This window comes from Cynocephalus volans, chromosome 5 (assembly GCF_027409185.1).
Source record: "Cynocephalus volans isolate mCynVol1 chromosome 5, mCynVol1.pri, whole genome shotgun sequence".
In the NCBI taxonomy this organism is placed as follows: Eukaryota; Metazoa; Chordata; class Mammalia; order Dermoptera; family Cynocephalidae; genus Cynocephalus; species Cynocephalus volans.
The window spans coordinates 76,390,610-76,411,755 of NC_084464.1; the positions used below are offsets into that span (position 1 = coordinate 76,390,610).

Consider the following 21,146-nt stretch of genomic DNA (forward strand, 5'->3'; position numbering starts at 1 on the left):
CCTCCGCGCCACCCGGAAGCCTCCGCTTCTTTCCCCACCCCCTCCCCTCGCCGGTTCGGGTGGTGCGTGTGGGGCCGGACGGGCGAGGAGGCGGGACACGTCGGCGCTGCCCCGCCGCAGCCGCTGCCCCTCCTCCCGTTCCGGCTATCCCCGCCGCCGCAGCTTTCTGGGCTGAGTCCGCCCGCGGTCCCACCGGCGGCAGGTGTGTTCACCCTGCCTGCGTCCGCCGCGGCCGTAGCTGCTCCGGGCTTCCCGCCCTGCTGCCGAGATGGCGACGCGCTCCTGCCGGGAGAAGGCTCAGAAGCTGAACGAGCAGCACCAGCTCATCCTGTCCAAGCTACTGAGGGAGGAGGACAACAAGTACTGCGCCGACTGCGAAGCCAAAGGTATCACGGACGTGGTCGCCGCCCTTGGTTGGGGCCTTCTGCGACCGGTGACCTTCCCGCCACCGCGGCGCCTCGGCTTCGCCGGCCTCCCCGGCCCTGACCAGAGGGCGGGTGGGCGGGCGGGGCGGGGCTCCTGTCTACCCTCACCTCAGCCAGAGGCGGCGGCCAGGTCTGGTTCGCGGGCCTCGTCAGTGGTCCCAGCCTCCTCTTCTCTCCAACCGCGCGTGGCGATGCTCTGACCCGCCACAGGGCTGAGATCGGGGCGGGGTTGGGAGCGTGGATAGTGGCGCTGGCCTGGGCAGCGTTTAGGGTTAAAAGGTTGTCTTCCCACCTGTTCATTGCTACTTCTGTGGGTGGGCCGCTCCTTAGGACTTGGTCCCCTCCTTGACCTTCTGGTGTGACCACGTCCTCCCGCTCGGGGCTCGAATGATCGGTCACCCAGGTGGGGCCCTACCTGTCTGCTCACCTGACAGCTTTTGTACAGGGCTCTTGCCTCTGCTTTCTGAAAAAGACAATGATGGTCCTTTTTGGTGGTTTGGAGTTTTACTGAGTAAAATAATTGTGTAGGGTCTTTACTACTAGTATTATTGTTTTTTAGTGGGGCCATTAGCGAGAATGAAGAGGAATTTCATTACATGAGTCTCTTGGAGGATAGTGGGTTTATGCTCCTGAACATTATAATAGTTAGATTCTCTCAGACCAGCTAGTTCGGTAAAATATGTAGACACTAGTTAGTGTGTCTTATTAATGTTGAAGGTGCATTTTAAAGATCCAGAAATGGAAAAGACCTAATATTAGTTTGTTCGGTTGGAGGCTTCTTCTGCCTTAGCCTTTGAAATAGATCTATTTTTAGCTGATATGTTTTTTGTTTGTAGATTTGATTTATGTTTAATGTCTTGTAAGTAATCTTATGGGAAGAATGTTTCAGGTTTTTAAAAACAAACATCTCATATAGTTAGGAAAAGATCTTGCTTGTTTCTAAATTGGTTTATTTGATTATTCAGTGAGAAATAGGTAGTACTCCAAAGCAGAAGACAGTCCGTTTTCGGGAATGTCATTTAAGATTTCTGCATTATTTGACCTAGACTTTCCCTGAAGCTTTATTCTTCTTTCTTAGTACTATATAAATGAGTCACATTTCAGTAGGGTGATAATATTTGATTAGACTGAGCCACACAGCATCAGCAAGTTACTTCACTGTCATAGCAGGTGCTGGAGGAGTGGAAAAATCATGGGGAAATACTGTAACTAGATCATTTTATGAAGCACTTTTCAATAGCTTAGCAACTTGATTGAGTCAGTCTTATATTTATTCCATGCAACCTTTCAGGTGATGAGTTTAAAAAAATTGTATCCCTGGTTCTTGTAATAATATTTGTTTACTTGATACTTGATTATGTGTATGGTTATTTGGGAATACTATACGGTATTGAGGCTCAATTGCTTGCTCATCAGTGCACTAGTAAAACATTGCAAATTGGCCTTTAAAAGCCAGGAAAGTAAAGAAGCTGAAGTTATATAGTACACATTTTGTCGTTTTGAGTAATAAATAACATGGTAAGGTAGAGATGCTGGAAAGTATTAAATCTATTCATTAAAAACTGAATAAAACAGTTCCTATAATTACCTTCCTTTATGTGTAGAAATAATTAAGAAATACTTTCTGTTCAGGTTTCTTTCTCCAAAAAAGTACTTTATGAAATCAGATTTTCACTAATACTTCCTAAAATAATTTATAGGTTTTAAAAAGCCATTATTAGGTCCTGCCCGTGGCTCACTTGGGAGAGCGTGGTGCTGACAACACCAAGTCAAGGGTTAAGATCCCTTTACCGGTCATCTTAAAAAAAAAAAAAAAAAAAAGCCATTTTTAACCACATATTAACACGTTTCTAGTTACTTTTTTGGGGGGGGGGGTGGAAGAGAATCATGTACTTCTTAAATTAGGATCAAAAGTTGTACTTCTGACGTGAAGAATAGGAAGCATTTGTTTTGCTCACTTTATCACCAGCTAAATCAATAGATATATGTTGAATGAATGTCTTTTGTATTTTGGTTTTGTTTGGTCTTTTTTTTTTTGTTGGTTTGTTTGTTTTTGAGAAGTGGTGGAAGTGGGAAAGGAGAATACTATCAAGAGTTCAAGGGTGCGTCTTGAAGGGTGTGAACTTCAGTCATGATTTAGAAAGATTATTTTTTCCTTGTTGCTGCTAAATCTAGAATAATGTTATAATGATCTTGTAAATTTTTTCATTGTTTTATCTTGATCTTTTAGGAAAAAAATATAAAGATAAGGCCACTTGTTGGTTTAATTAGACTTGATTTCATAGTTGTAATAGAAAAATTTGACATGATTTGGTAATTGATGGATTGAATTATATTTTTGCAAAGTTTTTGAGTCTTTGGTATGGTTGAGCCCCATTGTGGAGCTCTCTTAGAGTAGAATTCTTGGCTTGTTAAATGATTTTGGATCTATTATATATGCCAGATGACATAATAAATGTAGGTAGTGAAATTCTGACTAAATGTACTTTTAAAAGACATGCTGAGGTCTTTACTCTAAAGCTTGGTTATTAAGAGGTTTCATCTGTATATGTATTGATGTTTTCTTCACTGTGTAATAAATTGCACATCAAGGCTTTTATGTATTTTGAAGCTATTTCCTAGTTAACTCAATTTTCTTTCTTTCAGGAATGCTTTCTGCACTATCTTTCAGAACATGTATCAAAACTAAAGCCTGTGGTTTGAGATTATCTTATTCTGTTGCCTTATAATAGTTAACAGATGTATGTCAATTGGGTTTTGACATTTTCTTACTGAGTCACCAGTTGTGTTTCCTGAATTGACAGTACTTAGGAAGTAAGGGAGAAAGAAAATAGCATAAGTGCCAGATTCCAGCTCTTGATCCTATTCTTACCAAATCTTTTGAGCAACTGGAGAATAAGAACAGGCAGATGGAGCTCTGCTTCTTCCCTAGCCGCATTTGTGACTCTGTGGGAGTTTTAAAGCAGTTCTGTTGGTTATGAGTTGGTGGCACTTTATGGAGCAATGAGGACTGAGTGCCCCTTGCCAACTTCAAGTTTCATTTTCGGTATTTAAACCTTCATCCACAGGTAATACTGACTTTGATTTGGAATATGTATAAACTGGCATGAAAATGAGTCTCTTGCCCAGTAAGTTTTGGGGTAGTCAGAAACAAGGTTTTTGAACCCTAGATATTGTTTTGTTCAGCCTGTCTGGTATTGCGAAGTTAAAGCTCCTTGCCCAGATCAAGCACTCATTTCTTCATTCTGCACATCTTGACTTGAGAACACACTACTTGTTAGACACTGTATTAGGTTATGAGGCTAAAAAAATTTGTAAGACTTAAAGGAATTTGTTTAGCGGGGGCTGTGCTTTTGCAAATGAATAATTCTAAAACAAAGTGCTAAGAGCTGTTATAGTGGTTGTAAGAAATACCTCCCTCTCCATTTATTTTGGGCTGCTGTTCCCCTTGCACCCTGACTTTTGCCCATTGGTTGTCTTTACAGTTCCTAGAATGCTGCCCCAGGGTCTTTGTACATGCTGCTCCTTCTGCCTAGGAAGATCTCTAACAGTATTTTGCCTGATCAGCGTTTACTCATCTTCCAGTTTCCGTTTAAATGTCTTTTCAGGGAAAATGATTCCCCTTAATCCTCCCAGATTAGGTTAGGCTTCCATTTGTACATGCAAAGACAGCACCCTGAATCTTACATTGCACTTACTGCAATTGTGATTAAAAATTATTTAGGTAATTATTGGGTACTCTATATCCCTGTTGGATTACAGCTGCAAGAAAGACGAGATTTTGTCTATCTTGCATAGCGTAGTATCCCTGCCCTCAGCACAGTGTGTGACATGTGGTAGGTAAATGTAACTTAGCAAATGTCTTTTGAATGAATGCATGAATGTGTGAATGAACACAGAACCCATTGCAGAAAGCAGGGTGTGTGAAAGGGAGTGCACCTGCGAAAGGGAGTGGCATGTGGAGTGACCCTGTTGGGAAAGAGTCACAGAGAATCTCATTTGAGCTAGGTTCTGAAGGTCAAGTGGGATTTCACCAGATAGAGAAGGAATTAAAGGACACAATCAGCTGCACAAACAAAGGTACAGGTATATAAGAGAACAGAAGAGATTTTCATAAGGCCTTTTTTTGATAATCTTTCTTTAAGCATGATCAGTTTGGTAGTGGCAGGTCAGTGAACTGGGATGGTGAGAGATTGCAAGCAAGTCACCAAGTTAAGAGGTGTTTAACAGTAGTTGAAGGAAGAGGGTAAGAAGACCTAAAGTCATGTCATATCAATCTGTCAGTGAGGGTATAGAACAATAAATAGATCCACTGTAGCTATGAGTATTTGTAGTTACTAGGGGTTTAAACAATCAGGCACTTTAAAAATCATTGGAAGGGCTAGAGGAGGAAAAGTTGGGGAGCTACCACTGGACTTCCAGTTTCAAGGTCACACATACTGCCTCTACCACTACTGCCCTTTGCCATGGCTGCTTCTCACTCATGAAAGTGATGAGCTGATGAACAAGGACTATGGTAGCCACTCAATGTCTATTAGACATTTTTGTTCTTTGCACCTACTGTAGGGATAACGCCTCTGCTGCACTTGTGCTTTCCACATGCAAATAAGTGGCAGAACATAATTTATGACCAACACCTTGCCTTCAAGGGAGCCTTTTAACTTTCTAACCTCTTCAAAAAGTAGAAACGTGCAGAACTTGTTTGGTTAGGAGAGTCAATCCAAGAGTCCACCAAGGCAGTGAGGATGAATGTTTTTCATTAAGTGCTTGATATTTTCGAGTTGTTATATAAACCTATTTTAAAGTAATTCTTGATAAAAAGTCGACTTCACCTTGGGGAACTGGTGTTTATGATGATGTTGATGTTTATAGGGTAAACTTATGTAAAGAAAAGTCTGTGATTATAATTCACCTAAGGAAATTTGCCAATCTAAAAGTTTCCTTAAAATGCTAAACTTTAGTCTGATGATTGTGTTCTTGTAATTCTGCTGATCTTGAGGTTTTCCTGATGACTGTGTGCAGAGCTCTGGTGTCAGAGCAGGGATGAAAACCACTGGATTCTCTCTGACTCATCAGTTTAAAACTTGGGCTGCATGTTGTTCCCCTCTTTTTTTACCTCCTAATTCTCCTTCTTTGTCTTTTTTTAAATATTAAAATATCCTTTCATTACTTGACTTCATTAATTAATTAAGGAGACTTAAATCTCCTTAATTCTTGCTGTACAAGAGATATATAACCCTATTGACCTATAAAAGACCTGAACCCATGCTAAAATATTTGACGTTTTGATGATGTACTTTATAAACTCAAGTCTTTCTTACAGCTACTGCTGCTGCTACTGCTGCTGCTGCTGCTGCTGCTGCTGCTGCTACTACTACTACTACTAGTGTTTTCACTGGGTAGAATCAAGATGTTTTTTTTTCCATTTTTTATTTTTTTAATGGAAGGAGATCAAAGAAATTTGGAGGCCATTTTTTTAAAGTTACAGGTATTATCAGAATTGTTGACAGCTTTACATTCTGACCATTACAAAGAGTTGATTTAACACACATAAATTTTGTTGGTAAATCAATATTTGGGGGGCACTACAAAGATTAAGTACCATGTTAGATATTGTTGTGTGTGCTAAAAAGTTTTGGGTATGGTGCACAAGCCAGTTAGAGATCTAGATAGACATGAAATAATTATCAGTTGACTTCTCATCTGTGTTTAGACTGGTATATTCATTACAAGTTTAGAGATAGGATAGCTCCAATGTGACCTGGAGAAGCTCTCTGCCTCCCCCAAAAAGGCAAATAATAATAACACACACACACACACACACACACCCCCCCTCCACACACACACACACTCACCCTAAAGAGTGCTCTCTGCCTCCCCCAAAAAGGCAAATAATAATAACACACACACACACCCTAAAGAGTGCTCTCTGCCTCCCCAAAAAGGCAAATAATAATAACACACACACACTAAACACACACACACACACACACACACCCTAAAGAGTGTTTTCTTCTTGCCAGAATATTTTGAGTACTTTACATATATTAACTCACTTAATCCTCAAAACAGCCTTTTGAAGTAGGTAATATTATTATCCTATTTTACAAGTGAGGAAACAGGCACACAGAGCCCAAGTAACTTCTCAATGTTATACAGCTGGGAAGTGGTAGAGTGAGGAATTTTTCCATTAAAAAAAAAAGGTTTTGGTTGACCTCTATATTCCAGGCACTTTTCTAGGAGCTGGGGATTAAAGCAGGGAACTGTAGATAAAGACACATGTTCTAAAGGACTTGATAGTATTGCTGTGCAGAAAACAGTTAACATAGCTGGCCTGACTTGCATGGTTGGCCCTTGGCTGGAGTCTGGGAACTTGTGGATAGTCCTACCACCCTAAGTGATAAGAGTTTGTGTGCCTAGACTGTATAAACATTGTGGTTTATGCTGAGTACCTGCTTTCCTTCTGGGAGTCTGGAATTTGCATATATGCCTATATGACCAGGCCTCCAATAAAAGCCCTAGGCATGAGTCTCTAACAAGCTTCCCTGTTGGCAGTATTTCACACTAGCTGTCACAATTCACTGCTGAGAGAATTGTGTCCATTGCAACCTCACTGGCAGGGAACGCCTGGACATTTGCTCCTGATTTCTCCTGAACTTCATGTGCTTTTTCCCTTTGCTGATTGTGCTTGGTATTCTATTGCTATAATAAATCATAACCATGTATACAACTGTATATTGAATCTTCTGAATACTCTTAGCAAATTACTGAACTTGAGGGTGGTCTTGAGAATGTCTCAGCATAATTGGTAATCTATATTTTATTCCAGTATATTGTACAGGACATGCTGGAGTCTTGGCATATCTCAGCTAGCTCTAGAACCTAGCCTACTAGTAAGGGTTCAGCCCTGAGGAACAGGTATAGCATTAGAGGATCTCATAACCTGTGGAAATTCTGGCTTTACTAAGATGAGACAGAGGTGGGAATCTGAACTGTAGAGTCAGGATTTGAACCCAGGAGACCTAGCCCCATAGTCTATGCTATTAACCACATGTTCAGTGGCATAATAGATAAAACACATGTTTTTATTGTTGAAGTTCTGTGGTATAAGAAATTGTTGTTGGGAAGAATGTCACCTTCAAGCTGACAAAGGTATTTCTCGAAGAGGTTACTGCCAAATGTGTTCAAACGTGGAAAATGTCTTCATTTTAATAGCACTTAGTAGCAGAATCATTATAACTTCAAAATACCAATTTAAACAGGAATTTTTGTCTGATCACTTAAACTTTATAAATTGATTGAGTTCATAGACAAGTGCTTTAGTGTGTTTATTTTTGTCTTCCATATAGCTTCTTTGTTTTTTATTTTTGCAGTTATGTCCTTAGGTCAGGTACTGGTCATCTACCTGGACTTTTTAAACCACAGAAACAGCATGATAGAATTGAAAGAACACTGGCCTGGGTTAAGTTGGTTAAGCTTAGGTTTGAGTCCAGTTTTGCCTCTGACTTGCTTAGTAACCAATTGTCCCTGTCCTCTTTGATTCTTATTGCAAAGAGTCTGTCATGGTTTGTGTTCTTTCTTGAATCCCGTGCCTCGTGTCACTTCTGTGTCAGTATTCACTATTATTATTAATTAAAATAATCCTATTATTGAGGGTTTATATTCTGGAGTGTTATTGAAGTTTGGTTTATGATCAAATCTTTATACTTTTTAAAACTTTTCACTGATGATTTAGGTCTTGCTGAGCAAATTTACCAGCTATTATTTTTAATTATCTCAAGCCATATCTATAACTCACAGGGATATTCCTCACAGGTAGAGGAATACTTTTGTTTGAAACTTTTTAACTGTAATGCTTTCTTAGAGTAATTAGAGTAAAATCAAAAAAATCACCACCTCTTTCAGTTGACTGCTAAAGCCAAGAATCTTTATTCATCATTTTTAAGAAAAGACATATAGGTCTATTAAATTCTCAATCACTTACGTACATTTATTGATGTCAATATTTTCTATCTAAGATGTTAGGTGGAGCTATGTTTAACTCTTGAGTGACATCTACAGTACCATATAGAAATGATTTTTTAAATTATTTCGTTTAAAACAGTTTAGATAAAGTGCTTTTGGAAACATGTACTAATTTTATGTTCACATATATTTTTAGTGATGAATGTCAGCACTTTGAGGGTCCAAGGGGAGAGAATTATAAGTTTTCTAGTGATCTCTCATTCAGTCCCCCTCCTCCCCCCAATTGTTGGTCTCCATTTTATGAGCAATCCAAGTAATTACTTTTAGGGGTGATTGATAATAGACCTTCAGATGTCTGTCATGGGTCTTTTTTTAAAATTTTTAAATTTTTTTATTTTTATTATTTTTTAAAATTTTATTTTGTCGATATACATTGTGGCTGATTATTGCTCCCCATCACCAAAACCTCCCTCCCTTCTCCCTCCCCCCCTCCCCCCCAACAATGTCCTTTCTGTTTGCTTGTCATATCAACTTCAAGTAATTGTGGTTGTTATATCTTCTCCCCGCCCCCCCGGTTTTTGTATATGTGTGTGTGTGTGTGTGTGTGTGTGTGTGTGTGTGTGAATTTATATATTAATTTTTAGCTCCCACCAATAAGTGAGAACATGTGGTATTTCTCTTTCTGTGCCTGACTTGTTTCACTTAATATAATTCTCTCTAGGTCCATCCATGTTGTTGCAAATGGCAGTATTTCATTCGTTTTTATAGCTGAGTAGTATTCCATTGTGTAGATGTAGCACATTTTCCGTATCCACTCATCTGATGATGGACATTTGGGCTGGTTCCAACTCTTGGCTATTGTAAAGAGTGCTGCGATGAACATTGAGGAACAGGTATACCTTCGACTTGATGATTTCCATTCCTCTGGGTATATTCCCAGCAGTGGGATAGCTGGGTCGTATGTTAGATCTATCTGCAATTGTTTGAGGAACCTCCATACCATTTTCCATAGAGGCTGCACCATTTTGCAGTCCCACCAACAATGTATGAGAGTTCCTTTTTCTCCGCAACCTCGCCAGCATTTATCGTTCATAGTCTTTTGGATTTTAGCCATCCTAACTGGGGTTAGATGGTATCTCAATGTGGTTTTGATTTGCATTTCCCGGATGCTGAGTGATGTTGAGCATTTTTTCATATGTCTGTTGGCCATTTGGATATCTTCCTTAGAGAAATGCCTACTTAGCTCTTTTGCCCATTTTTTAATTGGGTTGCTTGTTTTCTTCTTGTAAAGTTGTTTGAGTTCCTTATATATTCTGGATATTAATCCTTTGTCAGATGTATATTTTGCAAATATTTTCTCCCACTCTGTTGGTTGTCTTTTAACTCTTTTAATTGTTTCTTTTGCTGTGCAGAAGCTTTTTAGTTTGATATAATCCCATTTGTTTATTTTTCCTTTGGTTGCCCGTGCTTTTGGGGTCGTATTCATGAAGTCTGTGCCCAGTCCTATTTCCTGAAGTGTTTCTCCTATGTTTTCTTTAAGAAGTTTTATTGTCTCAGGGTGTATATTTAAATCCTTAATCCATTTTGAGTTGATTTTAGTATACGGTGAGAGGTATGGATCTAGTTTCATTCTCCTGCATATCGATATCCAGTTATCCCAGCACCACTTGCTGAAGAGGCAGTCCCTTCCCCAGTGAATAGGCTTGGTGCCTTTGTCAAAGATCAGATGGCAGTAAGTGTGTGGGTTGATTTCTGGATTCTCTATTCTATTCCATTGGTCAGTGTGTCTGTTTTTATGCCAGTACCATACTGTTTTGGTTATTATAGCTTTGTAGTATAGCTTAAAGTCAGGTAGTGTTATGCCTCCAGCTTTATTTTTTTTGCTCAGCATTGCTTTGGCTATGCGTGGTCTTTTATTGTTCCATATAAATGTCTGGATAGTTTTTTCCATTTCTGAGAAAAATGTCTTTGGAATTTTGATGGGGATTGCATTGAATTTGTATATCACTTTGGGTAGTATGGACATTTTCACTATGTTGATTCTTCCAATCCAAGAGCATGGGATATCTTTCCATCTTCTTGTATCCTCTCTAATTTCTCTCAGCAGTGGTTTGTAGTTCTCATTATAGAGATTTTTCACCTCCTTGGTTAACTCAATTCCTAAGTATTTTATTTTTTTGGTGGCTATTGTAAATGGGCAGGCTTTCTTGATTTCTCTTTCTGCATGTTCACTATTGGAGAAAAGAAATGCTACTGATTTTTGTGTGTTGATTTTGTATCCTGCTACTGTGCTGAAATCATTTATCAATTCCAAGAGTTTTTTTGTAGAGGTTTTAGGCTGTTCAATATATAGGATCATGTCATCTGCAAACAGGGACAGTTTGACTTCATCTTTTCCAATCTGGATGCCCTTTATTTCCTTCTCTTGTCTGATTGCTCTGGCTAGTACTTCCAACACTTATGTTGAATAGGAGTGGTGGGAGTGGGCATCCTTGTCTAGTTCCTGTTCTTAAAGGAAAAGCTTTCAGCTTTTCCCCATTCAGGATGATATTGGCAGTGGGTTTGGCATATATGGCTTTAATTATGTTGAGATACTTTCCCTCTATACCTAACTTATAGAGGGTCTTTGTCATGAATGAGTGCTGAACTTTATCAAATGCTTTTTCAGCATCTATAGAGATGATCATATGGTCCTTGTGTTTGAGTTTATTAATATGGTGTATCACATTTATTGATTTGCGTATGTTGAACCAACCTTGCATCCCTGGGATGAATCCCACTTGATCGTGATGAATAATTTTACGTATGTGTTGCTGTATTCTGTTTGCTAGTATTTTAGTGAGGATTTTTGCATCTATATTCATCAAGGATATCGGCCTGTAGTTTTCTTTTTTGGTTATATCTTTACCTGGTTTTGGTATCAGGATGATGTTTGCTTCATAGAATGAGTTTGGGAGATTTGCGTCCATTTCAGTCTTTTGGAATAGTTTGTAAAGAATCAGTGTCAATTCCTCTTTGAATGTTTGGTAAAATTCTGCTGTGAATCCATCTGGTCCTGGGCTTTTCTTTGTTGGCAGCCTTCTGATAACAGCTTCAATCTCCTTTATTGTTATTGGTCTGTTCAAATTTTCTACGTCTTCATGGTTCAGTTTTGGGAGCTTGTGTGTGTCCAGAAATTTATCCATTTCCTCCAGATTTTCAAATTTGTTGGCGTATAGTTGTTTATAGTAGTCTGGAATGACTCCTTGTATTTCAGATGAATCAGTTTTAATATCGCCTTTTTCATTTCTAATTTTTGTTATTTGAGTCTTCTCTCTTCTTTTTTTTGTTAGCCATGGTAATGATTTGTCAATTTTATTTATGTTTTCAAAAAACCAAGTTTTTGATTCATTGATCTTTTGAATTGTTTTTTGGTTTTCAATTTCATTCAGTTCTGCTCTGATCTTAATGATTTCTTTCTGTCTGCTAACTTTAGGTTTGGATTGTTCTTGTTTTTCTAATTCTTTAAGGTGAAGTGTTAGGTTGTTCACTTGCCATCTTTCCATTCTTCTGAAGTGAGCGTTTAATGCAATACATTTCCCCCTCAATACTGCTTTTGCAGTATCCCACAGGTTTTGGTATGATGTATCATTGTTTTCATTAGTTTCAATAAATTTTTTGATTTCCTGCTTGATTTCTTCTTGGACCCATATGTCATTAAGTAGAATGCTGTTTAATTTCCATGTGTTTGTATAGTTTCCAGAGTTTCGTTTGTTATTAATTTCTAGTTTTAATCCATTGTGGTCTGAGAAGATACATGGGATAATTCCAATTTTTTTGAATTTTTTGAGACTTGATTTGTGACCTAATATGTGATCTATCCTGGAGAATGATCCATGTGCTGATGAGAAGAATGAATATTCTGAAGTTGTTGGGTGGAATGTTCTGTAGATATCTGCCAATTCCAATTGGTCTAGAGTCTTGTTTAGATCTTGTGTTTCTCTACTGATTCTTTGCGTAGATGATCTGTCTAATATTGACAGTGGGGTGTTCAGGCTCCCTGCTATTATGATATTAGTGTCTATTTCCTTCTTTACGTCTAATAGAGTTTGTTTTATAAATCTGGCTGCTCCAACATTGGGTGCGTACATATTTATGATTGTTATGTCTTCTTGATGTCCTTTTATCATTAAGTAGTGTCCCTCATTGTCTCTTTTTATGGTTTTTAGTTTAAAGTCTATTTTGTCAGATATAAGAATAGCTACTCCAGCTCGTTTTTCTTTTCTGTTTGCATGGTAAATCTTTTTCCATCCTTTCACTCTTAGTCTGTGTGAATCTTTATGGGTGAGGTGGGTCTCTTGTAGGCAGCATATAGTTGGGTCCTCCTTTTTGATCCAGTCAGCCAGTCTGTGTCTTTTGATTGGGGAATTTAAGCCTTTTACATTAAGAGTTGTTATTGAAAGGTGTTGATTTATTCCTAGCATTTTATTGGTTGTTTGGTTGTCTTAGGTGTCTTTTGTTCCTTGCTTTCTGATTTACTGTTTGGTTTCTGTGTTTGTTGGTTCCTTAGGTTGTAGATAGCATTTTTGTTTGCTTGTTTTCTCTTCATGAATGCCATTTTTATTATACTAGTGGGTATTGATTTTTCTTGGGTTTTTATGGCAGTGGTAGTTATTTTTCAGGAACCAAACCCAGTACTCCCTTGAGGATTTCTTGTAAGGGTGGTCGTGTGGTAGTGAACTCCCGCAGTTTTTGTTTGTCTGAGAAATATACTATTTGCCCCTCATTTCGGAAGGATAGCCTTGCAGGGTAGAGTATTCTTGGCTGGCAATCTTTGTCTTTTAGTATTTTGAAAATATCATCCCATTCCTTTCTAGCTTTTAGGATTTGTGATGAAAAGTCTGATGTTAGCCTGATTGGGGCTCCCCTATAGGTGATTTGACGCTTCTCTCTTGCAACTTTTAAGATTCTCTCTTTGTCTCTGAGTTTTTCCAATTTGACTATGACATGTCTTGGAGAAGGTCTTTTTGGGTTGAATATGTTTGGAGATCGTTGAGCTTCCTGGATCTGAAGATCTGTGATTTTTCCTATACCTGGGAAGTTTTCTGCCACTATTTTGTTGAATATGTTTTCAATGGAATCTCCATTTTCCTCCCCTTCTGGAATACCCATGACTCGGATATTTGAGCGCTTAAGGTTGTCTAATATCTCTCAGATTTTCTTCAATGTCCTTGATTCTTTTTTCTTTCTCTTTGTCTGCTTGTGTTATTTCAAACAGCCCATCTTCAAGTTCAGAGGTTCTCTCTTCAACTTCGAGAAGCCTGCTGGTTAAACTCTCCGTTGTGTTTTTTATTTCACTGAATAACTTCTTCAGTTCAGCAAGTTCTGCTACATTTTTTTTTCAGGACATTGATTTCCTCGTACTTTTCCTCTTTCAGATCCTGTATACTTTTCCTCATTTCATTATGATGTCTAGCTGAGTTTTCTTGTATCTCATTCAGTTTCCTTAGAATTATCACTCAAAATTCCTTGTCAGTCATTTCAAGGGCTTCTTGTTCTATAGGATCTAGAGTTTGAGATTTATTAACTTTTGGTGGTGTACTTTCTTGATTTTTTGTATTTCTGGTATCTTTTTTTTGATGTTTATTCATTGTGGCAGGGGGTTTCACAGTCCACTGGTTTGAGACTATTGACTAACTAAGATATTGCTGTGGTTGCCAATTTGGTATGGCTACCTCCGTGAGTGCTCAGTTGGCCTCCAGTGCCTTGTGTGTGTGGTTGCCTCGGGTCTTGGGCTTCTCCGGGGAGCCACCTTTCTGGTTAGCTTGGACTCTGCTGGGCTGGTGGATCACGTACCACAGTGTGTGTGATCTCTGTTGAGCTTTCACTTCCTTTGCAGGACTTCTCCCTGTTCCGTGTGCTCTGGCCCAGGCTGTTGGATTGTGCAGTGGCAACCCCACAGGGTGTGTGGTTTCTGTCGAGTCTCCGCCTCCCTGGCCGCACGTCTCCCCACTCTGTGCGCACTGTGCTGGGCTGGGGCGTGTCTTCTGCACCCCTCTCTATCAGCTGGGCCTTCAAGACCCTGCTCGGCACCGCCTCTCCCAGGAAGTCTTCCAGGTTTCTGGTAGACCCAGACGACCGGTCGCTCTGGGTGCCTTTGTAGCACTTTGTAGATCTTTCTCGGGACTTGTTCACCTTTGTATCCCCCCGGTATAGACCGAATCTAGCGCCCACCTGTAGCCAGCTCTCCGGCAGGTTCAAGCGGACCTGGGAACTCTCCTACCACACTATTCCCAACCAGAAATTGGTTACACTTTTTTCCGAACTGGTGGCCGCAGAGATGGTATCTGCCTCCCAGTAACAGGAAGTTTACCGGGGGCCGGAGTCCAGGGTGTGGTGGAGTGACAGTTGGCCCCACCCGTACTTCCTTGCCCTCCTGACACTGGCCATGGATGCCCCATGCCACCTGCCCCGCCAGAGAGCCACAGATGGAGTGGGAGGGGAGGCCGGCCCGCAGGCTCCGTAAAGCCCTGTGCCGGGCCAAGCAAGTGGGAAGGCTCAGAGAGTAGCTGAGCCGGGCGGAGCTGCCAGCACCTGGGAAAATGGTGGCAGCCCCGGGGCGGTGAGTGAACCGGTGATGCAGGCGGGAGCCGGGTGGGCGTCAGCCCCCCGAACAGGGCTGGGCCCGGGGTCACTCACAGGGCTGTGCCATGTCGGGCGCTCACTCTCTGCCTCTGGTTTGTCGCCTTCCCCGTTCTCGGCTGCTGCTGCCTTGGGCTGTTCAGTCGCGGTGCGGTTCGGGCACTCCCAGGAATCTTCTTTAATGCCGGCCTGAAACCTCGAATCCTGAATAGGGCAGCTGGCCGCCTTCAGCCGGATCCTGTCTGCATCCACAGCAGCCCTGGTGCCGTGTTCCCTGTTTCGAGACTCGCTTTTGCAGCTAAGAAACAGTTCTTTTCCTGCTCCGCACTTCAAAGCTGTTGCCTGTAAGTGAGGCAGCCTCTCCTGCCGGAGGCAAAGTGGCGGTCACCCCCACGACCGGCCAGCAGCAGCAGTCCTCCCTTAAGAGATGGCAAGAGGAAGGTCCACAAGTTTCCCGGCTGCCGGAGGCCCAGTGGCCGCCTTTTCTACCTCAGCTACTCCGCGCCAGCCGCCGCAGCCACCGCCATCTTGAAACCACCTGTCATGGGTCTTTTGTAAAGAGTACATTTCAAGGACCAGCGATCAGTTCAAACTCAAACTTAAAAAGAAAATAAAGGGAATTCTTTGGGAAATCATATTTGGGATAACTTTATTTTCTAATATAAAAAGCATTATTAAAAATTATGGTTTACTGTAGATGGTACTTCATTCATGCATTTCTACTGTTGAAAGTTGCTCTTGGTTTAGGGTGGTGATGGTGCATGGAACCAAAAAACTAGCAGAAATATGTTCATTTAAGTGAAATGGTCACTGGCATATTCATTTCCTGTTGCTGCTATAAAAAATTTCCTCAAACTTAATGGCTTTAAAACAGCACAACTTTATAATCTTACAATTCTGGAGGTCAGAGTCTAAAATGAATTTTATTGATTTCCTTCTGGAGGCTCTAGGGGAGAATCTGTTTCCTCGCCTTTTCCAGCTTATACAGGCCACCTGCATTCCTTGGCTTATGGTTCCTTCCTCTGTCTTCAAAGCCAGCAGTGTGTCATCTTCAGTCTCCTCATTACCCCCCACCTTTCACTGTTACATCTCCTTTTCTGGCACTTTTAAGGACCCTTGTAATTACATTGAGCTTATTAAGATAATCCAGAATAGTACTGCCATCTGTGTCCTTAATTCATTCACAGGCATTCCAGGGATTAGAACATGGACATCTTTGGGGACCATTATTCTGCCTACCACAATTGGATTTGTGATAAAAATTGTATATTGAACTTAGATTTTTATAAAAGTTAAGGCTTTGGATGTATGTAAGATGGCATAGGATGGTGAAGTGAGTACAATTTAAAATAACCATTCTGACAGGAATTATTAAAAAATATATGCATGCAAGAGTCATTTAACAATCTGTTTGCAATGTGATCATTTATGTAGAAAATCCCAAGACATTTATAAAAAAGCTATTAGAACAAATAATTGAATTTATCAAGGTTACACGAATCAAGGTGGATATAGAAAAAATAATTATTTCTATGTATTAGCAACAAACAATTGGAAGTTGAAATAAAAACCACCATTTGTAATAATACAAAAATATGAAAACTTCAAGATAAACTTAACAAAATATGTGCAAAACCTGCACACCAAAAACTAAAACAGATTGCTGAGAGAAATTAAAGAGCACCTAAAAAATGGAGAGAGATACCATGTTCATAGACTCAATAATTTTAAGATGTTAGTTTTCTTCAAATTAATCTCTAGATTCAACATGATTCTAGTCAAAATCCTAGAAAGCTTTGTTATAGCAATTGCAAGCTGATTCTAGAATTTTAATGAAGCACAAAGAGTCCCCCAAAATAAAAACAATTTTGAAAAGAATATTGGAGGTCTTACTGACTCAAGAGTTATTTGACAGTTATTATAAAGGTACAATTATAAGACAGTGTAGTATTGGTGTAAAGGCAGACATAGATCAATGGAGCATAATACTGTGACACAGACTCACGTGTATGGTCGGTTAATTTTTTTTTTAAAGTTTATTTATTAATATTTCTTTTACATTCTAAGATGTTGCAGAGCAACTAGGGGCGTGGGGGAGGGGAGAAGGGGAAAGGAAATAGGGCGGGAGATGGAGGAAGGAGAGGGGGCATGCTTGAGGCCCGTGGCACCCCTCTCATTCCTGTGGGGGAGACGGGGGGCCTCAGTGGTGGCTTGGTCATTGCTGGGCTGGATGCAGATGTTGGGGGTGTAGCTGAAGCCCTTGGCCCCCTATTGCCCTGGCTTGGGAGCCAGGGGGCTTCCTGTGGCAGCCTGATGGTCATCACTGGGCTGGTTGTGGATGTCGGGGGGGCATGGCGAAGGCCCTCCTGCTCCCTGGTTTGGGAGCCCAGGGGCCTTCTGGTCCTTGTAGGTTTTATAGGTGTTCTTTGGTGGTGTGAGACCTTTACTAGTTAATATCAAACCTTTTCTCTGATCTGTGGGTATTTTGTTTTTTCTTTCAGTTCTGTGTTGGAGTATTCACTGTTCCTACCACTTAAACTCTGCATTGGAACTAATTTGTTGTACTTGGCTTACTTCTGAAATGGAGGAACTTCCTGTGGGGATGAGCACTTGAGCCCTGTAGTTGAGCTAAATTGCTTTATTGCTTCTGATTCCCTGAGGAAGGCTTTTTGTAGCACTCAGGTTTTAATTGTTGACTTCTGGGTCTTGTGAGGTCTGGTACTACCTGGGTTGTGTATAAACTCTGGTCTGTGCCTGAGACTTCAGCAATCTGTACCCCCTGTAGTTCTGTATTCCTGACCAGACTCCATTGAGTGGTCCTTCTCTGATTGGAGGGCAGATCAGCTGTGCATGCTGTGCCCCTATGTTCCCCTGGTGGGCGCATTTCCCCTACCCCCACACTCCAAACACTTCCCATGGGATGGGCCGTGCGCTGGTCCTTTGTGATGGATGACTCATAGGCCTCTGAGTGGCTCCTTTTTTCAGTTGTTGTGGCTCCTTGCTCCTATGTGGGTCCATGGGAGCACTAGCCTGGGGGCCACCAAGGGCCTCTTCTCCATTGCTGCATCCAAGCAACTTCATCCAAAGGGCACAGCGGTGGCTTTTGCCAGCTCTTGCTGTGTGTGCTCACCAACTCCAGCTTGGAAGCATCTGGGATTCGAAATGGTAGGATCGATCCTTTCTCTCGTTGTGGCTTCTCCTGCCTTCATACTCCGTAGGTCTTGCCTCCTCTTCCCCTGAGCTCTAGCAGCCCCAGCTTGGTAGTTGGTGCTTTTTGTAGTTGTAAATTGGTTGATATGTGGGAGAGAGTGATGCTGGGGACTGTCTATTCCGCTATCTTGACTGGAAGCCTGGTCAGTTAATTTTGAACAAAAGTGCCAGAGTAATTCAATGAGGAAAGGATAGTCCTTTCAACATGAACAAAATAATGTTCCTTGAACCTTACCTCACATCATACACAAAATTTAATTTGGAATGGCTCATAAAACTAAACCGAAGAGCTAAAACTATAAAATTTCTAGAAGAAAACATAGGAGAAAATCTCTGGGACCTTGAGTTAGGCAATGGTTTCTTGGATAGGACACAAAAGTACAGTCCATAAAGATAAAATTGAGACAACGGACTTAATCAAAATTAAAAACTTTTGCTTTTCAAAAGACATTTAAGAGAATGAAAAGTCATAGATAGGGAGAAAATATTATATCTTATAAGGGCTTTAATACGGAATATATAAAGAAATATTGCAATCTAATAATAAAACAAAATAAGAAGTGACAGATGTTTGAGATGATGGATATACTAAGCACCCTGATATGATCACCGCACACACAGTATGAATGTACCAAATTATCGTATTGTAGTCCATAAATATATACAATTATCATGGGCAATTAAGAAAAATTTTTAAAAGAGAGAAATGGAGAGTAGAATAGTGGCTACCAGAGGCAGGGAAAGTGGTGGTGGGGGGGCGGGGAGATTGGTAGACTGGTATGAAGTTACAAAGTTGCAGTTAGTTAGGAAGAATAAGTTCTGCCATAGGGTGAACAATAGCTAATAATATTGTGTTGTATATTTCAAGATGGCCAGAAAAGAGGATCTTGAATGTTATAACCATAAAGAAATGATAAATGTTTAGGTGATAGATTGGCTAACTATTCTGATTAGATCATTATACAATATATGCATGTACTGAAACAACAGATTGTGCCTCATAAACACGTACAATGAAAAAAATAAAATAAAAATTTAAAGGAAAAAAAGACAAAATAAAACTTGTATTAAAATGTTCATAGCAGCTTTATACATAGTAACAAAACACTGGAAACAATCCCAATGTCCATCAGTTGGTGAATGGATCAAGAAAATGTTGCATCCATACAATGGAATAATACTTTGCAATACAAAGGAATGAACTGGTGATAAAATCAGTAACATGGATGTGTCTTAAAAGCATTATGTTTAGTAAAGGAATCCGTACACAAAAGACTACATAATAATATATGATTCCAATTATAGGGAATTCTAAAAGGATAAAACTTATAGGGACAGAAAATAGGTCAGTGGTTGCTGTGGGGTTGGGGTCAGAGAAGTTAACTATTTTTCTAAAGTAAAATGCGTACAAGCATGTCATTTTATTCATTTGGTGATATTAATAGTTACTGTAGATGATATGGCAGTTTCTCAATTATTTTATTTGAATGTGTGCAACTATACACTCCAAATTTTATTTTCCTCTTCCTTGAAAATAAATATAGTGGTCTGAGTAAAGATTTGCAGAAGCAATGCTCTTTTTGATCCTGGCTTAAAGCATGAACAATCTTGGGTGCCTTTTTTGTGTGTTTTTTGTCAAGTCAATTAGGATACTAATGAGTACTTTAAAAACATTATGGAAATCAGTGGTTTAATGTTTTGGTTTTTTGGAGGGGTTGTGTTACTCATACACAGTTCTAAAGTTGCTTATGGCATTTTTAGAACATATTTTATTTATTTTTGGTGCCTCTAGGTGAAAGATTTCCCATTAGGCACTAACAGGGCTGCAGGAATAGCAGGTAGGGGTTCCTTTTCCATGGCTAAGAGAAGGCAAGTTCGCTAAGAAGCCAGGGTGTCACATCTAGTTAATATGTTAATGTGAAGTTTAGAGGAAAATTTGATTCAAAACACAGGTGAAGTGGTTAGCTTTGGACAGGAGAAAAAGATCAGGAAGAATATGGATCAGTTTGTGAGGAAGTAGAATGAAAGGTGTCTGAAATGTGAGAGAACAATTAGGTGACGAAGTCATTTCATCAGAAATGGGTAGTGGAACATTGTAGGGGATTTAAGGTTGTTCTCTGCATGGGATATTTGCTAGTAGTATTTTAAAATAATTTAAAAGTATTTAAAAATAATCTGTCCCCACTGATGGGTGTTTGTTTTCTAACTTTTGTGGTTACAAATACCCCTGGTATCAAAGCTTTGTGTGCACACTTAATTTTTCCTAAGAATGAAATCTAAGGTCTATGTTAAAGAGAATGCCACCTTAAAACCTGTTTGATCCATATTGCTAGGAGTTTATCTTCCCACCACTAGTATATAAAGAGTGGCTGGCCTTCTATGCCCAATCTGTTACTGAGTATTCATATTTTTTTTTTTTTGTCGTTTTTTTTTTTTTCGTGACCGGCACTCAGCCAGTGAGTGCACTGGTCATTCCTATATAGGATCCGAACCCGCGGCGGTGTCGCTGCGCTCCCAGTGCAGCACTCTACCGAGTGCACCACGGGCTCGGCCCGAGTATTCATATTTTTGAAAAGCTTCCTGAATATGGTTGGTGAAAATGGTATCACACCATTTTGCATTTTCTTGATAATTTTAAGATTGAACATTTTCAGTATGCTTATTGGTTATTTCTGTTCTTTTATGATTTGCCCTTTCATTTTGGGAGGGAGGTGGGTTTGGCAACCCTTTTCACATTTTTCTCTTGACCAGTCACTGAGCCAAGAGAACACAAAATTCCAGACACCATTCATTCATTCTTGGTATGCTGGTAGGCCATACCATTTATCTATAATGTTGGGAATAAGTGGCAATTGAGCACTTTGGGAAGATTTTCAGTCTCTGATCTATATATTTTTTAGTAATTATGGGTTTATAGGAAGTTTA

At 40.0% G+C, this 21,146-nt stretch overlaps 1 protein-coding gene across 2 annotated transcripts in view; it reads left to right on the plus strand.

The window, feature by feature from the left end:
- Window positions 1–76: 76 nt before the first annotated feature.
- SMAP1 (small ArfGAP 1) overlaps window positions 77–21,146 on the plus strand; it is a 183,043-nt gene continuing 161,973 nt past the window's right edge. For both annotated transcript variants that reach the window (XM_063096667.1, XM_063096668.1), the window contains exon 1: window positions 77–386. In XM_063096667.1, coding sequence (XP_062952737.1) covers window positions 269–386 — 118 coding nt within the window. In that variant the 5' untranslated portion in view covers window positions 77–268. The remainder of the gene's footprint in view (window positions 387–21,146) is intronic.